The following is a 21803-nucleotide window of genomic DNA, read 5'->3' as shown; positions in this document are numbered from 1 at the left end:
CCAAATGAGTTCAAGTTATTTTATGTTGCTTTAATAACACCTGAAAAATAATTGAATTTATAACGTTTCATAGACCCAAGAAACGACTCTGTTTGGTTTTATAGGAAATGGTTTATTGTCCTGCAGTGACACATGAATTTCAAAGACTGATCATGATCAACACGGCATTATAGTCCACTCATGGTACAGCATGCATTGATCAACACAATAACACCATAATGAATCGACGGACTTGACTTTTTTGTGCGTGCCAGCTACAATGAGGATAATCAAGTTTAGCTTAGTCTGTGATTCAGATGTCTCCGGTCAGGGAAACCATGAGATGAGCGAAAGCTTTATCAAGGAATAAAGGCTGCACTTTTTTATTGCCATTTGAAGTAACAGCAGGAAAACAAACAAAAACACTATTCCTTAACCTACGTATAATGTACAATAAATGTACACTATTCCTACGTATAATGTACAATAAATGTATGGTTATGCAATATATTGCAGCTCAAGGCAGACATAGTTTAGGGGCAAATGTTATATGTACTTACTGACCATACTGAGAGGTATGAAAATCAAGAAAGACCACTTTAACCATGTACCACCAAGTACAATAAGAAAAACTAAAATCAGGAATTGAATTATTCTTTAGTGTGCACTGATTGCAGTAAAATAGAAACGTAAAAACGTGCAAATTCATTGAAACGTTTTCCAGCTTCGTTTACCAGCACAGCTAGGTTTTCTCTACCGTTAATTATCCGTAAACATGTTCTTTTCATTTTTGGCTCTTCTCTTTCAGTTTGCACCAAAACGATAAATGTGCGTTCACAGGTTGCATGCAAATAATGCTTTTCAAAAGATGGTACTTGAATGAAATCTCAACCACAAGCTAAGAACATTGGAGGCTCTAGAAAATATACAAAGTGACCCAAGTCAAAGGTCAAACTTCAAGCCTGAAGAAGAATCTATTATGTTTCTACTTTACAAAAAGTCATGTAGAAAATAAAAGTTAATGTCATATGCTTCACATTCACAGTTTAGTCAAGCTTATTTTGCAGAAGAATGTTTAATGTATGATGCGCGCGCTCTCTCTCTCTCTCTCTCACACACACACACACACACACACACAGATTGCAGGGTTGATTGCCACTGATTTAACTGGATTCCAGTCATCTATTCTGACACTGCAACGAGAAGAATGGAATGTTACAATCTACATAGAAATAAAAGATATACAAAGGAAAAAACCCTTAGAGTTGTAAATAACTGCTCTATGTTCCCAAATCATAGAGCGCTAATGGTGGCGTAACAAACAAAAACAGTTACTAATGAAGACAAATCATCAGCCCTTTATGGAGTGTTGCCATGGGGACAAATAGGTGCCCTGTCTGCACATGCTCAGTTTCACTGATGGGCGGGGACTGTGAGCAAGGCTTCCTCTGCCAGGCGGGAGATATTTACATTCTGTTGGGAGTAAAGAGAAGACAGTCAACAATCGCAAAGACGTTGGAGGATGGACAGGGGATATAAATGACCTGATAAACTCCTCTGAATGTTACACACAGGGCTTTAAAAAATAAAGAAAACGTCTGTGCCTTAAGTTATTAAGATGTCACAGGCCTGTAGGGATATTGCCAGTTTTCAATTGTAAAATGGCCCGGCCCAGCCCATGCCTAAACACTTTAAGGCAGGGATCACAATAGCCAGCGGCAAGCGGCAGGTTTCCTTGTTCTCTATGGTTCGGCAGCGGAACAGTGGCAACGCTGGCGTAACGCTAGCATTGAACAAGCTGAGCGTTGGACTTGGTTCAACTTTCAAAGCGCAATGCGAGCGTATTCAATTGACAAATCGTTTGTGTTGCTTAGGAACAAGATAATACTTAATTTGGTCTGCAGCATTGCGTTACGTTTGCCGCTGCCGCTGGCAAACTGCCCGCCTAAGCCCTGTCCACATCCTGTGTAAATGACCAGCCCTGCGAGGCTGCAGGTGAACTCACCTCTGGCCTATCCCTGTGGGTGTTCACTGCCTCCACGTTGAGAAAGATGGACTCCACTTTACAACCTGCAGAAAAGCACAGAGCGCTTTAAGAATAGTGTGGGGTTACATGTCCATTGAACACGAATCTGAAGTTGCAAGTCTGCTGTAACACAAACTCCAAACTCAGTTTAAAAGTAGTGTAAACAAAACACTCAGTGATTAGTCTTCCTCTGGTGAAACACCTCTATGATGCAACATATGAGAAACATAATATATAAAATGTATAACATACATAAGAAACATACCTGTGTTGCACTCCCTGATTTAAACAAATGTAGCCCTATTAGCACCACTAGAGGGCTGCTTTGCGCAAGGTATTAAGACTAAGGTTCATTTTCCGTTCAAGAGGGAGTGTTTCTTACACAATCAGTGACTTAGGTATGATTACAGGGCATGTGATGCCAAGACAAGCCTATATTTCATGGTGGTTCTCTACAGTTATAATGGCAATCAAGCCACAATATCTGGAAATATATGGGTGGTTAGAATCGAATGACCATACTTAAAATTTGCCCATCAAACTTTATTGTCCAGCTTTGTGGCAGACTGATGCAGTCCTAGATATGCATGCATGCGTACGTACGTGTTTTTGTTTGTTTGTGTGTGTGTGTCTCACCATAAGCCACTGGAGTAAGCTTCAGCACTGTGTGGAGAGGGCACTTCAGATAAGGAAGCTCATCTAGAAGGGGATTAAAAACAGACATAAAAATCATTACTGGCTAATTAAACACTAATCTGTGAAGTGAAGCACATCTTGGGCCTATACTACGCAGCAGGGCTTTGGGTGAGTGAGGGAACTTCAGGTTAAACCCTGGGTTTGAAGTGTCAAAATAGTGGTGTATTTTTAACCAGAGTGTATCTCCATGACTAGGGCAAGTTATATTTGAAATTGATCGAAATGCTACCCCTACTGACCCATCAATCCTTTTTGAAATTCTTTACCATTTTTCACCGGCTTCCTTCAAAGCTCTAGAAGCAACTGTGTTTTAGTCTGTAAAATAGATTTAAATTCCTGTTGAGGATTATGGTTTGTTCCTCGAGTGAAATGTGTGGAAACAGGCCTCTCTACGTCTTTGATTCGTCACCTGGTACCAATAAAATCCAACACCGCCCTTTTCATGTCAACGGGCTCACAGCTAGTTTAGGAAAACCTGAGTTGACATAACAAATTGATCACCACTACGTGGCATCGCCTACTGTTGACTGCAGTTATGGTTTCTCAAACTAACTAATGTTGAACTAGCTCTATAGTATAGGCCCATTGACCAACTCAGTCTTTATTTACTTATGTCCAATGCCCCTGCTTCAGTGTATGAAGACACACCTGCACTCTTGTCCAGAAAGTATGCCAGTAGGCAGCGCATGACAGCCTGGTGACAGACGACCAGAACATTCTCCTGACGCTCCAGTTCCATGATCACAGGCTCCAGGCGCTGGACTAGGTCCTCATAAGACTGCAGAATAAAACAGAAAATAAAACATTTACAGATAGATAGATAGATACTTTATTGATCCCCAAGGGGAAATCCAAGGTCTCAGTAGCATACAGACATCACACACAACATGCACTTACAGCAGAAAAAGCAATATACATATAAAAAAAAATCCACTGTACAATAGAGACAGTAGAAGATACACATGATAGTAAAATACTAAATACTAAATAAACTAAATCAAATATCAACATAGTGTGCTTAAGGATGATCAAGCATGACAGGGCAGGGACTGAGCCTGTTATTCAGTGTGCAGCTGAGGATGACCGCTTCCTTGTTGTCCCTGTCAAGGGTGCCATGGTCGTGGACCCCTCAACAGACACAAGCAAGATGCAATATACAGTTGAAAGGGTGGGGATAGTAGTATGGACATATAAGAGAATAATGTATAATGTAGACAAGATAACATAACAAAACTATGTCAGTGCAAGAATAGGTTGAGGTAAAAGGGTTACAGCCATTGGTAAAGTATTGAGTATAAGCATCAAGTACGGCCACAGTCCAGGAGGGAGGGAGGGGTTGTGCAAATGTGCTAATATAGCATGTAAACATTTTCACACGCATCCCCATGGTCCTGAGTTAGCGTGGCTGAGCAGGTATGTAAATACAGACGTGATGCGAATCTGATGCAAACGAGCGTGAGAAAAAATCTGGCCCTTTAATTAAGGCTTTTAAATGGCATGTTTACCTTGCCATGACTTAGGCGCCAGTGTGTTTTTGTTTTTATGGCTGAACATCGTCTGGCCTCTGGAGTAATTATTTTTGCACACAAACACAACAGTTTGGCAGGGGCCAAGATTCCCACAACAAAAGCATAAAAGATGAGACCGCATCCCACCTAACATTCCATTCTGATTTCCCCTCCATAGCAAAAACAAATTCCAGAAGTGATTCAGTCACCACGGCAACTTGTTTTGATACTGCTACCTTCTCTCTGCTCTTTGTGTGTAAATGAGAAGAGAGAATCGAGCTCTTACCTCTCCTTTAGGATATCGGTAACGATACTTGTCCTGGTCTCGCAGGGCAAACTCCAGAGGATAGTGGTCCTGAATCTCCTCATACATCATCTCCTCACAAACTCCCTGTTGCAGAAAGATAGATTCATCAAGAGAGATTCATTTAATTTTATTACCAACACAAACTCAGTGTTGATGGTCAGGACGTACAGCATCAATCTCGTTTAGGGCCTTCCACTGCTCGTAGGGGACGCTCAGGGCTTCTGCCGTTTGGATAGTCCTCTTCATCTGACTGGTCCACACCTTCAGGTCTTTGATGTTCTGCTCCTGGATGAAGCTGCCCAGACACTGGGCAAACTAATGAGAGAAAAACTAAATGAACTACAATTACCATGTTGCAGTGGTGCAAGTGGTGAAACATGGGTTCACAGTGACCTTGGACTTTGACCCCCAAAATGTATTCAGTTCATCTAAGTAAACACTCTACTAAATTTTAAGCACGTGCCTCAAGGCACTGTTGAGAGATGTAGGGCTGTATTTTTGCGACGCAAAACCTGGCGCAAAGCGTTTTATTATCCCCGACGCAAAACGTATTCCTATCATGCACTCAAGTTTTTCGCCATGCTCTTCTCTTTTATTACACGATGCGCTCAGGGGTGTGGTCTGGCGCATTATCTAAAAATTGTTATCTTACACTATCTAAAGAGCATTATGCCACTGACCAAGAAAAAACTGGTCTATGGCAAAATGCGCATATGAAACACAGCTGAAGACGCACTGTCACGAGATGTAAGCAGCAGCTCCTCTGCAGGATACATGTCCTTAGGTTTTTTATTCAGTCATTCGAACATTATTGGGGAAAGTGTTGCTTTTTTCAGGCTATGTTTTCAATGGTAACCCATTGTCAGTCAATAGTGAAAGCAATTAACTGTGTATAACTGTTTTGTCGTTGACATTGATACCACGGTGAAGTTAGTTTCACTTTGCCTACGAAAATTTTATTGCGGTTTACCGTTACATCCCCGATACCAAATTTGATCCATGTAAATGGAGGTGTTCTTGAGTTATCGCATTCACAAGAACAGGGTGGCCAGACATACAGACAACACAAAAACATGATGCCTATGGCCACTGTTATCATTGCCAATACAATTTCTATAAGCACTGCAAACGTTCAGTGATTGCTGTATTGAGTGTAATGGATATCTGGTCCTTCACAAAACAGGTTGCATCTTTGGCAAAAACGGAAAATTGAGGTGGTCAAGGGAGCAAGTCACTTACACTGCTAATTAAAAACAAAGCTACTACACTGGTGGTGGTGGTGGTGGCTAACATGGCACCTCGTACCTCTTTCCCTCGCGTGGACAGCCCTGAGTCTCCCCCGATGCGGCCCTTGATGTTGAGGTCACTCTCCCCGTGCCGGCACAGGTAGATGGAGCGCGGCGTGATGTGGATGTTCATCAGGTAGTACACAATGCGACTCTGGATGTGGTCCTGGACTCGGTTCACCATGTACCGCTGACCCACATCCATAATCTTAATGTATGACAACGCCCTGGCAACAGAACGCTTTAGAACTTAGAACTGTATGTGATACTGGGTTTTAGAAATACCTAAAATACCTAAATACCTAAAAAATACCTAAAAATACCTACAGTATGAAAAAGATAAGACATCAATCTCTGATATCTTTTCTCGTAGTTGTACCCGGTGACAAAAATGTTCAGTTCATAGGGTTGAATTTCAGAACATTCATGCAGTACAAATTTCATCACTTCCAAAATGTGCAGAATGGTCTCAGGAGGCTCTTTTCTTACCTGTCCAAAACTTCATTAAGGGGCTGGTAGGAATTTTCGTAGCACTTGATCCTCTTCATGAAGTCCTCAATGGCTTCTTCTGTGCTGCAGTCAATGTAGTCAGGACTACCCAGTTTAACTTGCTGCACACAGGAAGAGGAAGTCACAAAACAGGAAGTACCTCCTGCGCACCGACCATAGACAGTAAAAGAAATGGACGAACAGACTCCGTCGTTCTCAATGGGAGGGTACTGAGTCATTTTTCAGTTGGTCCCCCCAGTACTGCGCAGACTGGCACTTAACTTCGTGACGTTAGCCATCGAACTGAATCTTGTAACTCATATGATAGATAGGCTACACAGAAATTCTTCTCACACTTCCTTCGCCTTCAAAGTCATCAAAGTTAAACATTTATTTATGTATTATTATTAATATCATCCTCACAAGTGATATCAAGTCGTGTTAATGTTGAAACTACCACACATGATAATCTTCAAAAACAGTCATGGTAAAACAAAACAAAAAAGTTATAGCCTTGAGGCTAATCTTCTTTCCACTTTTCTGACCTACGTCAATCCATCGAAAACCTCTGAAATGATTATTGTTAGACTACCTAACGGTAAAACTACTGTTTTTCCATTAGGTTTACTTGCCTCTATGCTTTACCTTAACATAGGTTACAATGCTATTGTAGGCTACATAGCTTTGTTCACAAGTTTCCGTGCTGGCTGGACTACGCTTCTTATCCAAACAATACGGTTATCTCCCTTCAGTGCGTTAGCTTCCCTTCAACCGGACATGCTAAACATTCTTCTTACGGGAACCTAACGTTACGTACGAGGTAGTCGAGTCTTGTTTTGCCTTTTATTGTTTATGTAGATAACACAGAAGCTAAAATATCGGCACATGATATATGTTATATGAAGTTATGGGAGTTCAAAAAAATCCTAAAATGGATGGGCGTTCTATGGGGTTAGCAGAGAGTTGATAACCACCGCTACATCGATGCTTCTACTTCCGGGAATTCGCCTGCCCCCTTGGCACCGACTGGCATTCATGAAGGGAGTACAACAACTAGGCTACGCATGCACATACATATATACATACACAAACACACATACAGACTCACACGCATGCACACATATATACATACACAAAAACACATACACACTCACACGCATGTACATGCACACGCATAAACACAACATATCTATGAACGCAGAGGCTATATTTTATTGATGAGAAATTATTAAAGAGTATCCCTGACTTAATTATTTAATAAATGACTCACCACAATGTTCTCTGCAATAACATTAGGGTCCTCACATACCGATTCAACAAAAAACACCTGGAGGAAAAAAGAGATGAAAATGTTATACCAACAGCCATACACAAATACATACAAAATTGTAAAGTGACAAGAGTTTTAAAAGTGGTAAATGTAGCACAATACCTTATAGTCATTCTGCTCTGCAAATTTCATGATGGTGTGTCTCCTGTCCCGCGTGGTATTGGTGGCATCAAACACCTGGTGGAGAAAAGCATTTCATAGTTCATCAATAATGAATAGTAAAACCTCTCTTCGCTGCACTGCCTGCCCAGCTACCATAACAACTTACCGCCACTTGACCTCCCTCCACCCCCAGATACTCTCGGACATCATTCAGCGCGGTCAGTGCACACTGCCTGTGAATAGTCGAGCAAACCAGTTTTCATTAAACAAAACAGCCAATAGGAAAAAAGAAAAACACACACACATGCAAGAACCATCTCGCGTCAACAGAAAGACACACAAAGGCCCACCTGCGGATCTTTAGTCCCTCCTCATTGTCTGGACGGAAGAACTCAAAGTTCTTGTAAATCTTTACACATTCTCTGCGGTACTGCCCCACATTAAATTCTGAAACACACACACACAGACACACACACACCTTGAGAACAGTAGCAATATACACTGAGGATCCTTAAGCGGAATTTCCATTGTAGAATGAAGAGGTGTGTATTTGTATACTCTTTATTTGTTGATGTATATGGATTGGTGTTTACACTGAAAAAGTTTACAATTTACAATGAAAAAGAGGGTACATACAGTAGGACTGTGTATGAGTGGTTGCTTGAGTGTGTGTGTGTGTGTGTGTGTGTGTGTGTGTGTGTGTGTGTAGCTTGGTGATACCTTTGGTGGGAACACCGATCCAGTTGAGATAGCGGGTGAGCTTCTTTGAGATGTAGGTTTTACCTCGGGCTGGCAAGCCCACCATCACAATAAGGGTGGGACAGTTGGTCATACATACTGGGAAACCAGACAGACAGAGACACAGAGAGGGAATGTTTAACTTAGCGACCAGCAACTCCACCCTCTATTTGTAAGCAATCAGCAGGCACTTCACATGACCACAGTCACTAAGTCACCATGGTGATCACATGACGGCAGAGAGGAAGAGAAACGGACATCAGAGCGAAACAAGGATGAAGTCCATGAGAGATAATATGGAGGGACCGAGATGTTAGTGACGCACTGAAGACGAGAAAAGAGAAGGAGAGTGTGAAACGGGACATGAAAGACAACTGCTGCGAAAGAGTGGAGCTGCCAGACATGAATGCGATCTTTGTGCCTTCCCAAAAAGGAAAGAATGCAGCCGGACACATGGAAAGGCCAATGGCTAGTGACTACTGAGGAACAGCCCCAGCCAACGTAAAAAAACCCCGACACAAACACTGACAACTCATGCAAAATCGTTGAATGACAACAAAGCTACAACCAAATCCATTCCACTTTCCCTGTTGTAGCAGAGTAACTTCACGCATTATAAACATTTCAGTCAAACCATGGTTAAAAATGACTGCCATATTCATCCTCATGGTAAGCCAGACAATATACATCAGCCAAATGTAATGTAAATGTAATGTAATGTAATAACAATATGCAGCTGTCACAAAAAACTGACCAGGAAAGAATTATGTATTCTTTACATACGAGTATACTAGGGCTGAAACGATTCATCGAGTTACTCGAATAACTCGATTACAAAAATTACTCGAGGCAAAAACCCTGCCTCGAAGCCTCGTTTAATTCCTATGACGCACACTATACGCGCAGGGATTTGATTGTTCCACACGGACCGTTGTTCGGGAAGCACACCACTAGCGCGTGAATCGTGATACATTCTGAATCATAGATTATGTTTTGAATTAGCTGGCGCGATGGCGGAGTCAAGATGTCCATAAATGGCAGAGAATGTCTAAAGTTTTCAAGTAAAGTTTTGGGAACATTACATACTCAAAAAAGAAAAAGAACAAGCATCTGAACCAAAAACATGCACTCCATGCTGTTTCACCAAGCGTCAATAAAGTAGGCTAGGCCTATCTATCAATCTATCTAGCCTATCTATCATCTATCTACGTAGCCTATAGCCTACATCAGTGGTCCCCAAACTACGGCCCGCCACCTCATTTTGGGTGGCCCCCCAAAACATGTCTGTGGTATATAGCATCTGGCCCGAACCGCCCTTAACAATCTTTGGGAGTACGACATGTCAAACTATAACTTCCGTAATTTCCCCCATTCATTCTCTATGGCGAGTCTTAACAGTACACGTGTAATACTCTTTTTGTCCATTGGTGGTTGTTTTGGCGCTGTTTCGCGTTTACCATCGAAAACGGAATGAAATGTAGGCCTATGCAAACAATGTAAGAGGCCTATGCTGACTGCATCAGTGATCAAAGTATTCTAAAAGTTTATCAATTAATTGTTAATAACTAACTAACTTCTACAGTATTCAAGTCATATTTCTGGGTCTTATTCACTCGTTCAAATGTTCATCCAAATTCACAAAGTTCTCATCAGGTGAGTGAAAGTTAGAATGGTGGTCATTCCAGATGTTTTTGCCAGCATTTCATAAAACTCATAGTTTGACAACTTTAAATTATTTGTAGGATATTGCTTGTTCACAACTTGAGCTGTGTATGCAAAGACACAGAGTTCAGAGTCCACACATTTTAAATAAAATATACTTTTGGGAATGCTAAAGTCTTTTTATTAGTATTATTTCATTTGAGCTACATTTTACATGGCATGATGGCAATATAAACACAGCTAACAATGGTATTAAATTGCAGTAGCCTATGATTAAATGAATTGGAATATTCAACTAGACTGTTGTTGTTCACAGCACTAAGCTATTTATGGTTACTGATATACTCCGAGTCTCTGGCCCTCTCTTAGAGCCAGGCATAGTGAGCTGGCCCTCGGAAGAAAAAGTTTGGGGACCACTGGCCTACATTGATGTTGGCTGATTTTAATCACATATTTGTAGCGATGTCGTGATATAATGTTTAGCTTTTTATGTTTTTAAGTAGTAAACATATTCACGTTCAATTGCAAGACAGGTTGCTGGGTTACCATAGCAAATAGGCTCAACCCAGAAATATTTTTTTAGTAGCCTAATGGTAAAATTATTTGTTAGTAGCCTAATGGTAGGCTATTTTTTAGTAGCCTAATGGTAACATTATTTGTTAGTAGCCTAATGGTAAATGCTGCAGGTGTAGAAATCTACATAAAACAGATATTTACTTTGATGTCAAGTCTAGATTACAGCATGAAACTTGTTGTGCATATTAATACATTAAATTGCTTTCCCTCTTCTCCCTCCCAGCACTTCACAACATAGTATGGACAGCTTTGTTCACCCAGCTAAGTCATGCACAAGAGGCTGCAATTTTACAGAGAGCATTTTGAACATTATTTAATTGTTGGCACTGGCACTTATAAACACTAAATGGGTAAATTGCAATAAATGGGCTTAGTTTTGGAGCCAAATGTTGGAGTTAGAATAAATACCTCTGTGCCAATTGCTTGATCATTTTACAGCCATGTAATTTTCGTTATGCATTATTTGTTTTGGTTGTTTAAAAATGCAAAAAAAAGTGCTAGATTAATCGATTACAAAAAGAATCGATAGCTGCAGCCCTAGAGTATATACCAATCCACCTACAGCCTTTTCAGTCCATTGTTGGACCAAAGGAAACTGTTACAATGAGAAACTATTTGTGCACATTCTAGCTGACAGGAAAATGTACAGTATGTGACCTTAGAGTTCTATCTATTACCATCAGAAAGATGATAAAACAGAAACTCCCAGCAGCCAGGTCCCACACGGACAAGTTCATGAACCTTTTTACTGGGACAGTGCAGTGCAGCTTCTTCAGCACTGCTGAACGCTCACTGACCTCCCTGCGGGGACACCAATTTAATTACGCTCAGACGCCCCTCAGGGATCCGTGCAGTGTTTAAATGTGAACCAGATCACGAACTACCTGGTCAATACACATGCGTGCATCAGACCCCAGCAAATTCTTATACATTCCTCATTAAGAAGAGCAGGGGTAATCCCATAACGACTATGGTTAGGTCTATTAAGGCGTGGTTTTAAGGGCCTATGGGAAGAGTGTATGGACAGATATTTGAAGAAATGTACGGCACAGTAACAAAAGACACCACTACAGGGCTCTACACTAAAAAAAAATTCCAGGAGCACTTGTGCGCCCAAGTTAAAAAATGTAGGAGCACAGACAAAAATGTGGGCGCACAGTCAGTTCTGTACTTAACTTACACATAATCTAACATTACACTGCAGCTAACAGTTAAACATGCCAGTGCACCAATTGCGAATATTAAGAATGACTGACAACATTTAGGCTACAGGACACAGGATTTTAAAGATCAGTGCCTATTTTATTTGCAGTCTGTTCCATTTTCCTACATTTTGTTAATGTAATATAATATAATGCATTGCCATATTTGCATTTAGCCTGTATATCAAGTATCCTGCCAAATGTAGGCTAATTTATTTATTTGTGAATCCATCTGTAGCTAATCCAAATATGCCCATGGTGACCTATCTGACTGCATACTGCCTAATACTACTACTAAAACAGTCCATTTGTTCTTCCATAAAACCCAACATAGGCTAATCAAGGATATATATATATATATATACACTGTATGTATATATATATAAAATACTTTTATTTTTTATTTGAAATATCTGCATTGATGGGGGCAGTAGGCAAACGTTAGACCTACTTTCGTTTTGCACTTCAGCTTGTATTCGGTGTAAACAAACAAGCATGCGTGGAAGCCTGGAGTTGTCAGTTGCGTTCTACCTTTGAATAAAATGCCAGTATTATGGGAGGCTACTTTTGTGCCTGTTCGCTACATTTTGCATATTGCAGCCAATACGTCAACTGGGCTAAAAGGCATGTTAGGTTACCTTTCCTTCTCTCACTGCATTCTCAGAATCTCATCCTGTTCCTCCTATATCCGATGACTTCGGTGGATAGAACAACTAATTTCTTCAATCTTTGCATCTTGGCTGGCTAGTCTAACTTTCCGCTTTTTCTGCGCGCTCCTGGATTAGATAGAAGCGACTACTAGCGAGTCACAACGCGAAACTGCTAACGTTGATGGGAGGTGTAGTTTTTATGCTGCATTCGCGACGTGATTTTATGGTTTGCACCAGTAATGTTTCTCGATGTTGCAGTTTATTTTGTAGACAAACATTGACATGGTTAGAAGTCATTCGCACCAGTGCGCCTAAATATCTTTTTGCACTCGCACGCCATGAAATGGGCGCACTGTAGAGCCCTCCACTAGGCGCCTATACTGTACAACCAGCTGGCCCCAGTCGCCCACTTGCCCCCTCAGCCAGCCAGTGCTGACCTGCTTAGGCTGTTGAGTAATCGCCCAATCCCCATTCAGCATGAGGGGGGGAAACAAAGCAGTCGGACTCCACCCCATAACCTCCTCCCCTGCTCTCCTCCGACCCCTCCCTCCTCGTGCCCACGAAGACCTCTCAGGGGAGAGTTGGGAGGAGGATAAAAATACTGCTTTTCTTATTTATAAAAGTTAGCGTAACATTCCATTTTAATAAGAGTGTAAAGTATGCACTATGCAACAAGGGAACTGGCAAGCAAAGCATGTAACAAGGGAACTGTAAGTAGTACCAAGGGAACTGAAAAGGGTGAAGAATGCAGTTTCAGCTTTGCAGACCCCAAATCAGTTACCCATTTGCAATACAGAAGACTGACAGAAAGAAATGGTGCACCAACGGGGTAACAGCCAGAGACAACACACTCATTGTAGTCTAGACACCCTCTCCTCTTTTGTCACAGAAAGAATTAAAAGTAAACACACGCACGCACCTTTCCGAACACCATGGTATGGCACGGTGATACCAGGCATAACTTGATCCAATTTGACAAACGTGATCCAATTTGAAAAAGTCAATCCGTAACAGTATCAATACCAAGGCAATTTTAACATTAGTATCACCCTAGATATACGTGTATTATTACCGAATAAAGGCGAGATGGTCATATCTAATACATTAGCTCCACAGTGGGACTTTGCTGCTGATACATTGGCACAGCTTACTCGTTTTTGGCATTCCTCATACTTTTTACAGTGATGCGGAAATGGCAGATGGCATACAACGGTGAGGACTTACCATGAGAAATATTCTAATTAGACTAGGCGTTGACATTATAGTCATCATCTTGAACTGTAACATTGTAGATGTACACGACCAATTTGACCATGAGGTCTTCTACCGGAAAACGTCCAATCTCTATGAAACCTCGGTTATCGTGTGGTCACTTCGTGGAACAGACATGTGGTTGAAATACATGTATTCATTTAAGTCGACTCATACATCTAGTGTAGGTATCCCATATGTGAGCCGTGTCTCACGAAGTGACCGAAGGCGAACTGCGATTTATACCAGCAAGGTGCGTTTTCGGCGTCAAATTAATGACTACACGCCTGTTTGCGCATCACCACCGCTTTGCATTCCATGACATTGGCATGTTGACATCACTACATTAAAAAACCATTAAAAAAAAAAAAAAAAAAACACGAACGACTTCCAAAACAGCATATACATATTATAAACACTGTTACCAGCAAGTTCCTTATCTATCCTGGACTACGAATGTACTACGGGTGGCCTGAGACGGAGAATGATGCAATGTTAACCTACAGTGCACTGTCCTACCAAGCTTTTTCAGATAACCATTCAGGCGACCAGCTTCATCAATTCCTATCACCTAGTAAGCATCGTTAGTGGCACGAAGACGTTAAGGACATATTTTCAAATTGCACAAATATAACTGCTAAAACCATCCGTTCAATCCTCGTTGCTTTGCACGCCTCGTGTGTCATCGGCATTTGCCGGCCGGTAAAGGACCTTGTTAACTGAACGTGTAAGCTTACCCTTTCTCTGTGCTATGTGCTTTTCGGGTAAGCCGTTTTTATATGGCATCCATATTTTCCGCAAGGGGTTTTGAGTGAGTTCTCGAGGTGATGTTTCCATCGGTTCGTCTTCATACGATGTCATCATCCCGCCAGCAGAACCATGTCTTGTACAGGGTGCGTCTTCCCACTTTCACGAGCTGCGCGGTACTGAAGCTACTGGTTACGGGGAGCATATGTCATATCGGCTGAGGAGCAGCAACAAACATCACTACCGTACTTGCGGCAAGTTATGCGCATCTAATATTTTTGTGTACAACAGGCTACATCATACACGTTGCTCGAAAAAAATAAGGGAACACTTCAATCACATTGTTTGATTTCGATCACAAGCAGGCCTAACACTGTTTTGAGGCGATTGTTTGTGCAAAAACTGTGGACTGAGGTTTTGTGAATGCAGTTTGAGACTGGAGAAAGGGATAGAAGGTTTCAATAAGTGTTTTAGCAATTCTGAAAAACGAATTGTTCCCTTATTTTTTAATAAGTTCATAATAACCTTTATGATTAAAGGCAAAACTTACATCTCATCATTTAAATAACTACAATTACAAACCACAGCTGTTTCATAACAAACGTATTACTACAAGTTACAAGTTGGACCTCCAGGAGGCTTGATGATATTTCACAGGTGTGCTCATATCCTCCATTAGGCCTTCGCCTGTCTCATAGAAGATAACTTCGAATGAGCCAGTAAAAAGCAACCTGTACTTTTTTCTTATTGCACTGTAAACGTTCTGAAAAATACCGTAATAACTCAGGACACGCACAACCTCAGTTGCAACATAAAGCTGAGGCCCAGGAGGTAAGAAAAAGAAGGGAACGTCCCAAACTCAAAAACATAGGTATTCCGCTGTTCACATGCAACACACATGGCCTGCGAATGTCGCTGCGTTCCTAGCCAATCGGGAGCGTTTAAAACGGAGCGGGTCAACCAATGGTATATTGAGCACTCTCCAGGAGAGGCGTGTTCAGCGCGGGGAACAGGAATGGTAAACAACAGTGCTCGTGGTGAACGTCCTGTGCTTAACCAGAAGTGAAGAAAGTGAGAAGCCCCTGCCTGCAGGGTGCAGATTGGGGCGGGGTAGGCAACTTGAAAAAATAACTTAACCTTGTTTCTCTGCTGTATTGCTTTCTGCATACACCGCCATGAATAGGCTACAGCAGAAAAACACAGTGATCCTAACTTTGTTTATACACACAACTCTATCATTTTGAACAGGTCAGAGATGTAAATGAAATGTGATAGATGACTGAAATAAAAATGTACCCACAAAATATTAAGCTTAGCCTATTTTATTGTTAGTTTTTGCTATTGCATTAAAGTAACCAAAGTTTCCAAAACAGCACTGACTAAAATAACAGGCTAATACCAACAGACCAAGCTGGTTGATGGTGAATGAACATCAACACAGATCATCATCATGTCAAGATGATGTTGTTTCTGCCCAAGGCCAAGGGTGTGAAAAGCTTGAAAAATTAGTTCTCAACTGACATAACTCTGTTCCTGCATACGGTATGTAGTATGTATATCTTTGTGTGATTGCTTTTACTTCCTGCAGGATGGAGACCTTGTTGAGGTCGGGGGGCTTGCGTGCTTTAGAGACCCCTAGAGCTACAGTATGCCAGCTGGAGCAGAGTCTCCTGGCAGGGTCACCCAAGCTGGACAGGTCAAAGGGTAGAGGCCTGACAAAGAGCGATCCACTGGTCCTCCAGGTTGGGGGCTGGGCACAAAGCTAACAACCCAGTAGTACCATAAAAAAGGTTTGTTAGGGAAACAGCAACAGTGGACATTCACACTATCCTTTGTTGCTGCCCTACATGCCAACAGGCATAAAGGGCAGTAAGTAAGTAAGATTATTTGTAAGATTGTTTAAACCTTTGCGGCTAGATTTGCAATGTCAACTGTTGATTATAGGCCAACAGCAGTGCCACCCTGCCACTTCCCACTGGCTGGGAGGCCTAGTGAGACAGACAGGACAAGTAAAAATGTAACATTTCTTTTCATTGGCTCACCGGCCCATAGATGCTGTGGCCTACTGGGATCTGTCACTGTGTGCCAGTACACATCACAGTACACACTATTTCTGCCCATAGCAAAACAACATGGCCTATGTTGTGTACTGTGCTTGTCAGCATGGTTTTGATCATTGTGATCCCACATAATCATCTATCTGCAGTTCTGAGATAAGAACAAATCAACAGTGATCTGTAAATAACTTCTGACCAGCAGCAGTGCTAATACTTATACCAACATTTTATGTGAGTGTTTGTGTGTTGACTTTTATCTCCACTCTGCAGTGTATTTTGTGCAATTCAAGACAAAGGGAAATGGGGTGTGGGGGGGCATGCTCTGTGTCTCTCTCATTCAAGGGATCCTTGGGCTGAAAAAGGTTGAAGACCCCTGCACTAGTGTCTGTGTCACAGTTTGGTATGGCAACTGCTCTGCCCATGACCGAAAAGCACAGCAGAGGGTGGTGAAAACTAACTAACACAACACCGCCGGTTCCTTGCTCCCCTCCAGGACAAGCGATGCTTGCGTAAGGCGCGCAGCATCATCAAAGACTGTTCTAACCACAGGTTCAAAGGAAGCTTCTTTCCTGCGGCTGTCACCTTACTGAACTCTAACTCTGCATCCCGGTGACAACCAATATCCCCCCCCCACACACACACACACTAGGGAGACAGCAACAGTGGAAATTAACACTATCATTTGTTGCTGCCCTACATGCCAACAGGCATAAAGGGCAGTAAGTAAGTAAGTAAGATTGTTGTTAGAGATAAAAGGGAATGTGACAGGGTTTGTTTGTCACTGGCATGGATGTGCATCCTCTGCATCGTGTCTTCTGCCCCCTGGCAAGTTTCCAAGCAAGAAACAGCATCTTTCCCCAGGCCAAATGGGCCATGGACACTTAACTGACACACAGTACAACACTTGTTTGCCCTATTATACTTCTCAAGTTACAGGTTCAGCGGAAGCCCCCCTAAGACAGATGCCCATGTGCTGATGAGGTTCAAAAAGTAACCAAACATCACCACCATGTGGCCACTCATAAGAACAGCAAGCTATTTGTTTTTAAAGATGCCATTCTGACAAGAGGCTGTTGATATTTGAGACACTATACGACCATTGTTTACTGACTGATTCTGGACTTTGACGCAATTGAATAACACTATCACTCATCTCTTTAGCTCGCCTGGCCTGCCTATATCAGATACACCGATGTGATTGGTGCCCCACAATACAAGGAACATAAGTAATGAGCATCACTACTCATTACCAGCGTGACTCGCTGAACAAATTCAAATTGTGCTCCCGCAAGAACTCTGGATTTCCAGGGTAACATTTTAGATGATCTCTCCCAAATCTCTGAATATGACTTTTATTCTTCTCATCATTGAACAATTGTGAGGAAGAGCCATGCCTGCATGGAAAGATACATATCTGTCATACAAAACTGTTAGATCACTTAAAATAAAAATGTTTAGGTGAACCAGGGGGATTACATATCTTATATCTTAAATTGTTATATTTACATTGTCACGTCTGTACATCTTTTCAAATTACACCACCACAGCACACAGTCTCATAAAGGTAAGAGATTAGTGGCTTTCCTCTCCGATCCACAGTACATTCACACAGAGAAACAGATATAAATGTAAGCTTAGAGCCAGTATAAGCATCCGATATAGTATGTGAAATGTGGAACTGCGTGATAATAGATTGCATTATATAACAACACAAGAACTCAGGGAGTGGTTAGGACATTATTAAGAGAACATCTCCTTCCCTTAAGCTCCAATGTAAAAGCAAATCCTCTATCAATATCCTATTGTTGTGTTCCTCTTCCTTGCCATGTAAAACGCCACATTTTTGCTACATCACAGTCACTCTCTTTCCCTGTCCACTGATTATCTCCCTTCTCCTTATCTCCATAGAACTAGCCTAACTAATGCATGTTGTTTCTATATCCAGTGACACTATAGACTACCTCTGGGTCGACTCGTATACACAATGGGCATTAGCCAGCAGGTATTAAGGTTTTAAACACATTTACCCTTATAGTTAAACCCTTATAGTTAAACTTAGCTTTATTACTGGATTCTGGTCACCAATTTAACTGTAAACAATGTAACAACTAATTTCTGATGGACAGATTATCTTTGCACTGGGCTGAGAAAGGACATTTCTCTGGTATAAAAAAAAAGCACAATGACCAACATAATTAGAGTGCATTTCATTCGAACCTCCAATGTATACCGTCTCTCTCTCTCTCTCTCTCTCTCTCTCTCTCTCTCTCTCTGTTCACACTTGGAAACGTGAGTACTGCCTATATAACTGACTGCTCAATCATCTTGCCTCAATGTGATGGGTGTTGTGAATATGTGAATTGTAATTTCTAAATAGTTGGAGGATTGTGGACTCTGCTACTAATATCAACATAGGCTACATCAACACCCACCACATATTCCTTATATGGTTACAGACATACTGTAGTAGGCCTACCCTTCCCAACACAGACACACACACACAAGCATACAATAGTGCAAATATTTGCATAATTTAGGATGTGACAGGCAGACAGAGAGAGTGACAGACAGACACCACGTACATACAATTGCACACACACACCACCTATTAAACGGTTATGTCAGGCATCTGACTGTGAATGTCTGTCATGAGTTAACCATGGTAACTACCAGACACACATACACACAGTAAGCCACAAATGGGATTGAGTGCATCAGACTGAACTTTCACACAGATAACTAACTACACATGGGGGGGGGGGGGGGGGTTACACTCCTCCAACATGACTAGACATATTGCCATTAATATCACTGTCAGGGACCTGGCAGCTTGATTTTTATTTATTTTAATTTTTTTAACACCTCAGGTCCCCCCCCCCCCCCCCCCCCCCCCCCACACACACACACACACACACACACACATCACACATGCGGATTATGGATTTACATTAACAGTTGTGATATGCTTACACTGTTAATCCGCCCTACACACTAACTCTAATTTGTTCACTTACTGATTTGACACTTAAGTTCTATATTACATGTACATTAATGTTGTAACATGACAAGTCTGGAGAGTGGAACTGAGGAAAGCGACCTGTACATTCTGATTATCATCACACAGTTTTTTCTTGCCTGTACTATTAGCTGGCAGGCGCACCTTATTCTCTTTCCTAAAAACAACAGGCCTAGCGAGAGAGTTCTGCCTCGCAACACCTTGTGTAAACTAGCAATTCCATCACTGTATTTAGACAACGGGGGACCAGAGATAGGCGGTCTGTCGGGGATGTTCGCATCGATTCCAACTCTAGTTGGGGACATCCTTCAGTCCCCACTGTTTATGAAATGCAAGCTATTCGCAGTTAGGCTGTCGTTAGCAGCCTACACTGCATGGCAGCCCATCAACAGGCTGGTTTAACTAGCACTCAGCAGCCACACGAGCAGCTAGCCTACACGATGCATCTCTCTGATATTAGGAGAATAGACTGGCATGACATAACATACGTGACTAGTAATGACTGAGGATAGGATATTAGTTAGCAGGCTGGTTTCCATTCACCTTATGCTATAAAGGGAAATTAATATTTAGTGGCATTATGCTCCTGATCACTTTTTTTTCTACTCAGACGTTATTTGCATGATAGCTGTGTCTGGCATATACCAGCCCATGTCAGTTGACCATCATGATGTCACGTTTGTCACATAATGGCTAGCCTTTCAGCTAACTGGGTTTAATATGTTCAATAGTTAATCACAACGGAAACTACTATCCGGCGATAACAGTTATGTGCGCCCAAAGTTTTGATTTGCAATGCTAAAACATTAACTTATGCTTATGCATATGGGTAACATGAAAGCTGTAGTGCAACTTAATGTGTGTTAATCTGTTTACTTCCTCAGCTAACTGTTTTGTCGCATGCTCTATTGAAAACCGTTTGCATAAACTGCCAGACACATTCTTACAATTATATGAATGACACCAAGGCGACACTTTCTGGAGGGTTTTTTCCTACCTCTCTGAGACTCGTTGCGTGTGTTCAGGGAGCAATCAGAGCCCCTCATCCTGTCCTTTAGCACAGGGGGTCTTCACGATCCGCGCTCCCAGTTCCCACCGCTATGTGCGCCTGCCGCTTGCACGCAGATAACGCACGTACGAGGAGAGGATGAAGCGTGTGATGTGCCTGTCTGGAAGGCGGGGATCTAACTAATGAGGCTGCGAGTGGGATTTGGCAGATGTGTTTCGTCTTGTACCAGAGTAATCCCACTCATCTGCACTCTTAGGAAAAAAGTTCTTCACCTTCACCTTCATGAAAACAATGCCATTTGTTTGTCAGGAAGCACTGAAGGGAGGTGCTTCAAATATAAAGCAAATAATGCATAATGATTTGCAATGCTTCAAATATAATGCAAAAGTGTCTGGTATGCAAAAGCAGCCTCTGGCATTGCTTACAGCCCTTTTAATTAATCTAGAAGAATAGGCCTGCATCTTCTCGGACCTTTCTATATGGAAGTGTGACTTTTTTGACCTCTTGAACTAGACAGGGACCAAATGATGATTCAATCAGCCTGCACAACAATAGGCACTTCTGAAATTTCCCCATATTAAAGTGTGAGTGAGTGAGTGTGTGTGTGTGTGTGTGTGTGTGTGTGTGTGGGTGTGTGGAAAGTGAAGGGGAAATATTCCGCGTGCATCATGTCATGCTTGCATGAAGTGGGTGGCGAACTTCCTGCATAGGCCTATATCGGCAATCACAGATACTAAGCCATGGCAAATATTTCACAGATGATTCTGTATTGTTATGTAGGCTAAACATTTTAAAGAATAAATCATCAAATGTTTATTTGTTATCTGCATGAAATGATAACCTGTCAAAACATTCAGTGGTAGGCCCCAGGAAGCAGCTCTGATAGCCAGCTCAAGATGACCTCCAGGGGGCAGTATGTCCTCTAGGCCACAAGGGCACAGCCCTGGCCTCAGTTTTTCTTTTTTATCCTGAAACATTGTTACACATAACGACTGAGTTTGTAGCTCATGCATGAGGGGCCTAATGATTAAGGTCTGAAAGTGAAAAAAATATATAAAGAAACGGCCCGGATGAAGGGGAAGGTACAGCAGAGGAAGTGAGAGCCAAGATCGAAGACTACGGAAATGGTTGTAGCTGCGTTGCATCCACCCCATCCATGCTACTGTGGTATT

The 21803-nt window shown here is 41.8% G+C and overlaps 1 protein-coding gene across 2 annotated transcripts; it reads right to left on the bottom strand.

Moving 5' to 3' along the window:
• Positions 1 to 91: 91 nt before the first annotated feature.
• On the bottom strand, positions 92 to 20720 carry pfkfb4b (6-phosphofructo-2-kinase/fructose-2,6-biphosphatase 4b). Of its 2 annotated transcripts, none has more exons than XM_076267322.1 (14): positions 20620 to 20720; positions 8444 to 8560; positions 8074 to 8170; positions 7890 to 7956; positions 7724 to 7798; positions 7562 to 7618; positions 6292 to 6413; positions 5822 to 6029; positions 4685 to 4831; positions 4496 to 4600; positions 3350 to 3479; positions 2642 to 2704; positions 1985 to 2049; positions 92 to 1452 (listed from the first exon to the last, which is right to left on the bottom strand). In XM_076267322.1, the coding sequence occupies exons 1-14, from the start codon at positions 20666 to 20668 to the stop codon at positions 1393 to 1395; spliced, it is 1362 nt and encodes a 453-aa protein (XP_076123437.1). In that variant the 5' UTR covers positions 20669 to 20720; the 3' UTR covers positions 92 to 1392. The 2 variants fall into 2 exon arrangements, with proteins under 2 accessions (XP_076123437.1, XP_076123436.1); XM_076267321.1 differs by lacking the exon at positions 20620 to 20720 and adding an exon at positions 14540 to 14865.
• Positions 20721 to 21803: the final 1083 nt, after the last annotated feature.

This window comes from Alosa pseudoharengus, unplaced genomic scaffold (genome assembly GCF_046254945.1).
Source record: "Alosa pseudoharengus isolate Yale_2024_CS ecotype anadromous, Long Island Sound unplaced genomic scaffold, YU_APseudo_1.1 YU_APseudo_1.1_scf_5, whole genome shotgun sequence".
NCBI lineage: Eukaryota > Metazoa > Chordata > Actinopteri > Clupeiformes > Clupeidae > Alosa > Alosa pseudoharengus.
The sequence above is the reverse complement of the archived record's forward strand: the minus strand, read 5'-3'. Positions and strand labels throughout refer to the sequence as shown.